General features: G+C 40.9%; 1 protein-coding gene across 1 annotated transcript; it reads right to left on the bottom strand.

Annotated features, from left to right (window-relative positions):
* Positions 1 to 1,111: 1,111 nt before the first annotated feature.
* Positions 1,112 to 2,038, bottom strand: LOC142750671 (olfactory receptor 1500-like). The gene has a single exon (XM_075859659.1). It carries the CDS (start codon positions 2,036 to 2,038, stop codon positions 1,112 to 1,114), a length of 927 nt encoding a protein of 308 aa, XP_075715774.1.
* Positions 2,039 to 8,702: the final 6,664 nt, after the last annotated feature.

Raw genomic sequence — 8,702 nt, 5'->3', positions numbered from 1 at the left:
CATTTAAATTCTAAAAAATGCTATTTTTTGTAAATTTTCTCTAAATTTTGCAATTTTTCACAAATAAAGACTGAATATATCGACCAAATTTTACCACGAACATGAAGCCCAAAGTGTCACGAGAAAACAATCTCAGAATCGCTTGGATAGGTTTAAGCATTCCGACGTTATTACCACATAAAGTGAAATATGTCAGATTTGAAAAATGGGCTCTGAGCCTTAAGGCCCAAACTAGGCTGCGTCCTTAAGGGGTTAAAGTTATAGAGACTCGACGGTGAGAGCTGGATGTCGACCGCATAAGTAGATACAACAGCCAGCGTCCCGTCATATCGCCCATGTCTGAGATGGGAAAAAAATAAATGCTGCTGCTTCACTGCCAAGAACATGTGTTATATGTTAAAACTATGTTGTATTTTTTATTTATTGATTTTTTTCAATAGTTCAAATAGGTGACAAAAAAAGTGAAAAAATGCAAAGTGACACGTGGCCAACTTTTTACCACAATGAGTAACCAGTCAACCCAGGCTGAGGGTTGGGAAGGGGTTCAAGAGGTCATACTCCCATGCATGATATATTTATGGGAAATCAAGTACATATGGAAAAACCCTTTTAAAGGGGTTCTTTGGGCATTTTCTATTGATGGCCTGTCCTGAGGATAGATCATCAATACCAGATTGGTGGAGGTTCGACTCCTGCCAACAAGTTGACCAAAGCGGCCATGGCGACAAACGGCACGGCCTCTTCATAGCTTACCAGGCACAGTGCCCTACACATCCATAGCAGCTGTCCCTGGGATGTCAGTACTGGTCCCATTCAAGTGAAGAGCAGGACTCCCACCGATCTCATATTGAGACCTATCCTAAGCATTGGCCTTCAATATAAAATGTCCAATAAAAACGTTTAACTTATTTTTTGACTTTTTTTATATAAAAGAAAATGGTTCTCTTATGGAAGGAATGCTATTGAAGTAAAACTGTAATGTTCATTGGTTATATCGACATCATTTAAAATCTTCTTAACCCGCGATGACAGGAATTTACAAAATTGGATGTATGAGTATAATGTTTATACCTTAATCACAAAGTATTGTACAGATTTATTGTACATCATTTTATAGATAATGGTCAGCAATGATGTATTTGTGCACGGTCTCATGTAATGTTTCCATAATCTCCCTGTTCCTCAGACTGTATATAATGGGATTGATGAAAGGAGTAAACACAGTATACAGTAGAGATAAACTTTTACTGATGTTCAGCGCTTGTCCTCGTGTTGGGAAAACATAAACGCCTAACATGGTGCAATAGAATATGAAGACGACAATGAGGTGGGAGCTACAGGTGGAGAAGGCTTTATGTCTACTGATATTAGATGGGATCCTAAAGATGGTGAGAATGATATTAACATAAGAGATTATAATGATTATAACTGGGATAATAACTATAAAAGGGCTCAGTATATATATCTCAAATTCAACAATGAAGGTACCAGAGCAGGAGATGTCTAGCAATGGAACAAGATCGCAGAAGAAATGGTCAATAATGTTTGGTCCACAAAATATGAGCATTGATGTTGTTAATTTGTTGATCAATATAGTGGAAAGACTAAGAAACCAACAGGTGATGGCCAAGATCACACAATACGAACATGTTATTATAGAGGTATAACGGAGGGGATTACAGATGGCCACATATCTGTCATAAGACATCACTGTGAGGAGGAGACATTCAGATGTTTCTGAGGCACAGAAAAAGCAAAGTTGGGTGATGCAGTCAATAAAAGTAATGGTCCCCCCATTATTCTGTAGAACATGAAGCGTGTTGGGGACAATGACTGTGGTCAACAAGATGTCACTGATGGACAGTTGTGTGAGGAAGAAATACATTGGAGTGTGCAGGTTCTTGCTGGTGGACACCAGGGTGATGATCAGGAGGTTCCCACATAATGTCCCACAGTAAATCACCAGGAGAAGAGAGATCACGCCCATTCTGGAATATTTGCTGCCTTGAAATCCTAAGAGGAAAAACTCAGTGACCATCGTCAGGTTGTTCTCCTGCATTAAGAGCAAGATACTAGGACAACATTAATTTGATTATTAAATTGTACTAAATTTGTTTATATCTTGATTAGATCAAAGATTGCTCATCATAATATCATATCATTCACTGCAATAGGTCTCACTTACTATAGGGATAAAACCGTCTAATGATTACTACATAACATCCCTGTGGATACTAACAGCCCGGCCTCCACTTAGCTTCACTTACTCGTCTCCTCCTTAGACGCCATTCAATGGTCTTCCTTTTCAACCCACAAGAAAAGTCATATGCCTGTCCTCATTTTTATCTGCCACTGCTCCTTCTCCAAACCATTAACCCCCTTTCCCTTATGACAAGCATAATCTATTCTCATTCATCCTCCTCACAGGTCCCTTCCCGGTCAATGCTTAGATGTTCACATAAACCTTCACAATTGTGTTCTTCAATCTCTGTGACCTCTCACCACTATGTCTAATCAATGTAAATACTCAACAAGTAGAAAATAGTTTATTGGACTCTTCTGAAACTATATCAATGTTATTTAGTTTCCTCTGTATTTAATAGGTAGGTCTTGAGTTGGTGTACTGGGATGGTAGGCTTACAAAGGAAAAAAACAGAGGTCCCGGGTTTATATGATGTGTAGGAGCCCAGGAGGAAAATTGTCCAAAAATGGTTTGGCTGACAAGGTGGACGTTGTAGGATTGAAGCCTATAAAGAGAATGAGTCTGAAAGTGTAGACTTCATAGGATAGAAAAGTTACAATAAGAAACTAAAAGTTCACCTGGGTAAGTCAAATATTGTGATCCCAGGTGTATACCTACTCCTCCAATGTGCCTGATTCCAGATCTGTGAATGATAAACCATCATAGGTCAGAGCAGCAGGAGAAGTAACGTCATGGTCTTGGATCCAGGTTTAAGTCGGAGCCTTCAGGATTATGGAGTTTCTGAAGAATTTTGCTTGTGCTGCAACAACTTCGTTGGATACTTAAGGAGAATTATTGACTGTGCATTAAAAGTTCACAAAGAGCAAAAACTACAAATTCACAAAGATACATAGTTAGCATGGTTAAAAAAGACACGTCCACCGAACTCAACCAGGGAAAAGGGAGAGGATGTGGATGAAAAAAAAAGTGTAGCGGTAAATGTATTACCTATGTTTCCCCCCATTTGATCCAGACGAAGGCACACAAAAACATAAAGCATAAGCCAACCTTCCCTAAAAGCGAAAAAAACATATATATTTCTGATCCCAAGTGGCAATCAGATCAACAATATGAACAACATTTCTACACATTTACAGTACATAAGTATTTATTTTATTTTGCCATTTTTGAAGCACCTTTTCCTGCTGTGACAAGCTCCTGATGTCGGCTATTCCACAGATTCACTGCTCCTACAGTAAAGAACCAGCTCCTGAGGTCGACTATTCCACAGATTCACTGCTCTTACAGTAAAGTACCAGCTCCTGAGGTCGGCTATTCCATAGATTCACTGCTCTTACAGTAAAGAACTAGCTACTGAAGTCGGCTATTCCACAGATTTACCGCTCTTACAGTAAAGAACCAGTTCCTGAGGTCAGCTATTCCACAGATTAACAGTTCTTACAGTACAGAAGGCTTGTCGCCACTGGATATTGAACCTTTTTTTCTCCAGATGGAGGGTGTGTCCCCTTGTCTTTTGAAGGTATCTTACATAAAAAAACTGCCTTTCACTATATTTTTTGTATGGGCCGTTTATATACCTACACAAGTTAATCATGTCCCCCCTCATTTCAAGACTAAATAAATGTAATTACTTTGTTAAAACTAAGATTCTCCATGTCCCTTATCAGTTTTGTGGCTCTTCCTTGTACTTTTTCCAACTCCAGGGCATCTTTTCTATGAACTGGAGCCCTGAACTGAACTGCATATTCTAGATGAGCCGGTTCTAATGCTTTGTATAGTGGTATTATTATATCCCTGTCCAGCGAGTCCATGCCTCTTTTAATACACAACATTATCCTGATGGCCTTAGAAGCAGCTGCTTGACATTGTGCTGTTATTTAGTTTATGATCTACAAGTACACCTAGATCTTTCTCTACAAATGACTCTCACAGTTTAGCTCCCCCTAGGACATAGGATGCTGCAGATTGTTAGTACCCAAAAGCATAACTTTACATTTACCTACATTACATCCAGCAAGGCTTAAAAGCAGGGGCACTGTTGAGCTCCCGAGCCCGCACCATCTTGGGGAGCGCACATCCGACATGAGTTGGATGTCACAAAGGAACTTAGCGCAACTTTTTTTTAAACTCCAGGTAATCACTTACATATATATACAGTGAAGGAAATAAGTATTTGATCCCTTGCTGATTTTGTACGTTTGCCCACTGTCAAAGTCATGAACAGTCTAGAATTTTTAGGCTAGGTTAATTTTACCAGTGAGAGATAGATTATATTTAAAAAAAAATTGAAAATCACATAGTCAAAATTATATATATTTATTTGCATTGTGCACAGAGAAATAAGTATTTGATCCCCTACCAACCATTACGAGTTCAGCCTCCTCCAGACCAGTTACACGCTCCAAATCAACTTGGTGCCTGCATTAAAGACAGCTCTTACATGGTCACCTGTATAAAAGACTCCTGTCCACAGACTCAATGAATCAGTCTGACTCTAACCTCTACAACATGGGCAAGACCAAAGAGAACTTTCTAAGGATGTCAGGGACAAGATCATAGACCTGCACAAGGCTGGAATGGGCTACAAAACCATAAGTAAGACGCTGGGTGAGAAGGAGACAACTGTTGGTGCGATAGTAAGAAAATGGAAGACATACAAAATTACTGTCAATCGACATCGATCTGGGGCTCCATGCAAAATCTCACCTCGTGGGGTATCCTTGATCCTGAGGAAGGTGAGAGCTCAGCCAAAAACTACACGGGGGGAACTTGTTAATGATCTCAAGGCAGCTGGGACCACAGTCACCAAGAAAACCATTGGTAACACATTACGCCGTAATGGATTAAAATCCTACAGTGCCCGCAAGGTCCCCCTGCTCAAGAAGGCACATATACAGGCCCGTCTGAAGTTTGCAAATGAACATATGGATGATTCTGAGAGTGATTGGGAGAAGGTGCTGTGGTCAGATGAGACTAAAATTGAGCTCTTTGGTATTAACTCAACTCGCCGTGTTTGGAGGAAGAGAAATGCTGCCTATGACCCAAAGAACACCGTCCCCACTGTCAAGCATGGAGGTGGAAACATTATGTTTTGGGGGTGTTTCTTTGCTAAGGGCACAGGACTACTTCACCGCATGAATGGGAGAATGGATGGAGCCATGTACCGTCAAATCCTGAGTGACAACCTCCTTCCCTCCACCAGGACATTAAAAATGGCTCGTGGCTGGGTCTTCCAGCACGACAATGACCCGAAACATACAGCCAAGGCAACAAAGGAGTGGCTCAAAAAGAAGCACATTAAGGTCATGGAGTGGCCTAGCCAGTCTCCAGACCTTAATCCCATCGAAAACTTATGGAGGGAGCTGAAGATCCGAGTTGCCAAGCGACAGCCTCGAAATCTTAATGATCTATAGATGATCTGCAAAGAGGAGTGGGCCAAAATTCAATCTAACATGTGTGCAAACCTCATCATCAACTCCAAAAACGTCTGGCTGCTGTGCTTGCCAACAAGGGTTTTGCCACCAAGTATTAAGTCTTGTTTGCCAAAGGGATCAAATACTTATTTCTCTGTGCACAATGCAAATAAATATATATAATTTTGACTATGTGATTTTCAGGTTTTTTTTATATAATCTATCTGTAAAGGATCTGCCAGGCACAACTTCTGTGTATACGCGCATAGGCAATCAGTCTGCACCTGAGTCTATGTCTCTAAGACTGACTCCAGCTTCCACCACTCAGGCTGGCAGGCTTAGGAGTGGGAGAGCCTATCGCAGCCTGGCCAGACGGAGCTAGCTCCCGCCCTCTGTCTATTTATACCTGCCTTTCCTGTTCCTCATTTGCTTGTGATTCTTCTCGTGTGGTTTCCTGGCCCAGCTACAGCTGCTGACTATTTGATCCTGCTCCATACTGACCCTGGCTTACTGACTACTCTCCTGCTCTGCGTTTGGTACCTCGTACACTCCTGGTGTGACTCGGCTCGTTCACCACTCTTGTTGCTCACGGTGTTGCCGTGGGCAACTGCCCCTTTTCCCTTAGCTTTGTGTACCCTTGTCTGTTTGTCTCGTGCACTTACTGAGCGTAGGGACCGCCGCCCAGTTGTACCCCGTCGCCTAGGGCGGGTCGTTGCAAGTAGGCAGGGACAGAGTGGCGGGTAGATTAGGGCTCACTTGTCCGTTTCCCTACCCCCATCATTACACTATCTCTCACTGGTAAAATTAACCTAGCCTAAAAATTCTAGACTGTTCATGTATTTGACAGTGGGAAAACTTACAAAATCAGCAAGGGATCAAATACTTATTTCCTTCACTGTATATATAATAGTACTTACCTCATGTAGTTTTAGGTATTTCGGCATTATTCTCAATTCCTTTCTTAGGCCTGGAGGTTTTTAATAAGTTGATAAGAAAAACCTTTCCCGATTTGGTCCGTTTTATAAGAGAATTGATCAGACATGGAAACATACAGTAAATGGACCACATATATTTATACAAGGGGAGGGGGGTGAAAAACAATGATGCAGAAGTTCTTGTGACTTTGTCTCCTGGGGGCTGGAATAGTCTGTTGAGGAAAACAAAGTTACTACTTCTAGTAATTAATGACTTATCCTCACGAAGGAAAAACTTTTCATCATTAGAAAGAACAATAATTGAATCCTTCCATAGAAACATTGTAACACAAAGAGATTAAAGGAAAAAGTTATAATTATTATCCAGTTACAAACATGTGCCCAGTCTTTGTACTTTGGTAGGCACACTATGCATAAAATGCCAAGCCTACCCCCAGCTGTAGTAAGTGCAGTAAGATATTAACCCCTTAAGGACACGGCCAATTTTGGCCTTGAGGACAGAGCAATTGTTTTTACATCTCCCTCTTTGCATCCCAACGCTCATAACGCTTTTATTTTTTGTCCGACATAGCTGTATGAGACTTTGTTTTTTGCGGGACGAGTTGTACTTTATGTACATACCATTTTTTGGTACAAATACATTATCGTTTAATTTCTATCATTTTTTAATTAGATTAAAATGCAGAAAAAAAGCAGTTGCGCAGCAGTTTTAATATTATTTTTTTACACCATACACCCGATCATCATAAATAATGTTATACATTTGTTGTACAGGTTGTTATGGTCGTGGCGATAACAAATATGTCTATATTATTTTATGTTTTGGGACTTATATTTTAAAAAGTTTATTTATTATAAAAAATGTGTGTTTCTGTGTATTTTATTTACTTTTTATTTATTTATTTACCATTATTTATTTTTTACATTCATTTAACGTTTTTTTTTTAATCCCATTAAGGGATTTATCATTTTGATTTTGATTTTGTAACTGCAATGTACTGGCATAGATCTATATGCCAGTACATTAGCCTGTGTACTGATCGTACACAGGCAGTTGTTAGGGCATACCTCAGTATGCCCTAACAACAGGAAATATGTTCAGACAGCCCTGGGGTCCTTCACTGGACCCTGGGCTGTCTGGCCATACGAGTTGTGGGCTTTGATCGAGTCACAGTACTTTTCTGTGACGCGATCAATGTGCAGTCCCCCCTCTTTGAACGCTGCGATCAGCTGTCATCGCGGCGTTCAAAGGGTTAACAGCAGAGAGAAGATGTTTCTCTTCTCTCCGCTGTCAGAGCGGGGCCGTGGCTGTGTATTACAGCCGTTGCCCCGCTCTCGATCGCACACACAGAGACGGCAGGGACGGCTGTCGCACAGGTCGAGTATGCTCATCCCAATGCGCGAAGTGCTCGCCGCTCAGGACGAGCATACTCGTCCTGTGTCGGCAACCAGTTAAGCTGTAAGGTTTGGGCTGCGTGGTATCATGGTATCTTGCAGCCACGCCCGAGTTGTGATAAAATCTCAGGACTACCATGACGACTCTGGCAGAAAAACCAGCATGGTCGCAACAAGTTTCCATGTAGCTCGGTGCCGAAAAGACAATTTGCACAAGAGGAAAGTCGATACTTTCGATCTATGTATAATGGCAAGTCCTGATTAGTTTTTTTTATAGATCTTTGGTCTCATTTCTAAATTTTCCCGATTGTAAAAGTCCACTCATCTATTGTATAAAAAATACTTCCAAGCAGTGCACCATTTTCTGTCTGTACTCACATATAGGTAATAGAAAAGCATGCACCCGCACTTGTTCTCCCATTCGGACTTTATATCCATGTAACGGCGTCTGGGGGTCATATCATTATCGAATATCACGTGACAACAAAATGATGTCATCATGTTTTTGACGGTCCGTAATGACCCCAAATATAAAGCTATTATGTTATTTAACCGGCTACCGAGAAGCTGGAGGTTTAGTTGAAATAACAAGTACACGTTTCTTTAAACACCCTGGGAAGAGTATTGCAAGGAGATGAAATAGCAGCAAGGTCAGGCAGTCTAGGCGATAAGCAGACGACAGATACAGATGCAATACCAGGGGAGAAGCATTAATATAGTTGGATAAGCTTATATTCAGTCACAGTGATATAACAC

Source organism: Rhinoderma darwinii, chromosome 3, assembly GCF_050947455.1.
Source record: "Rhinoderma darwinii isolate aRhiDar2 chromosome 3, aRhiDar2.hap1, whole genome shotgun sequence".
NCBI lineage: Eukaryota > Metazoa > Chordata > Amphibia > Anura > Rhinodermatidae > Rhinoderma > Rhinoderma darwinii.
This window is presented reverse-complemented; position numbering and strand designations above follow the sequence as displayed.

What these genes read in the sequence shown, in the direction of transcription:
- LOC142750671 (XM_075859659.1), bottom strand. Translation starts at nt 2,038, where the DNA reads ATGGTCACTGAGTTTTTCCTCTTAGGATTTCAAGGCAGCAAATATTCC.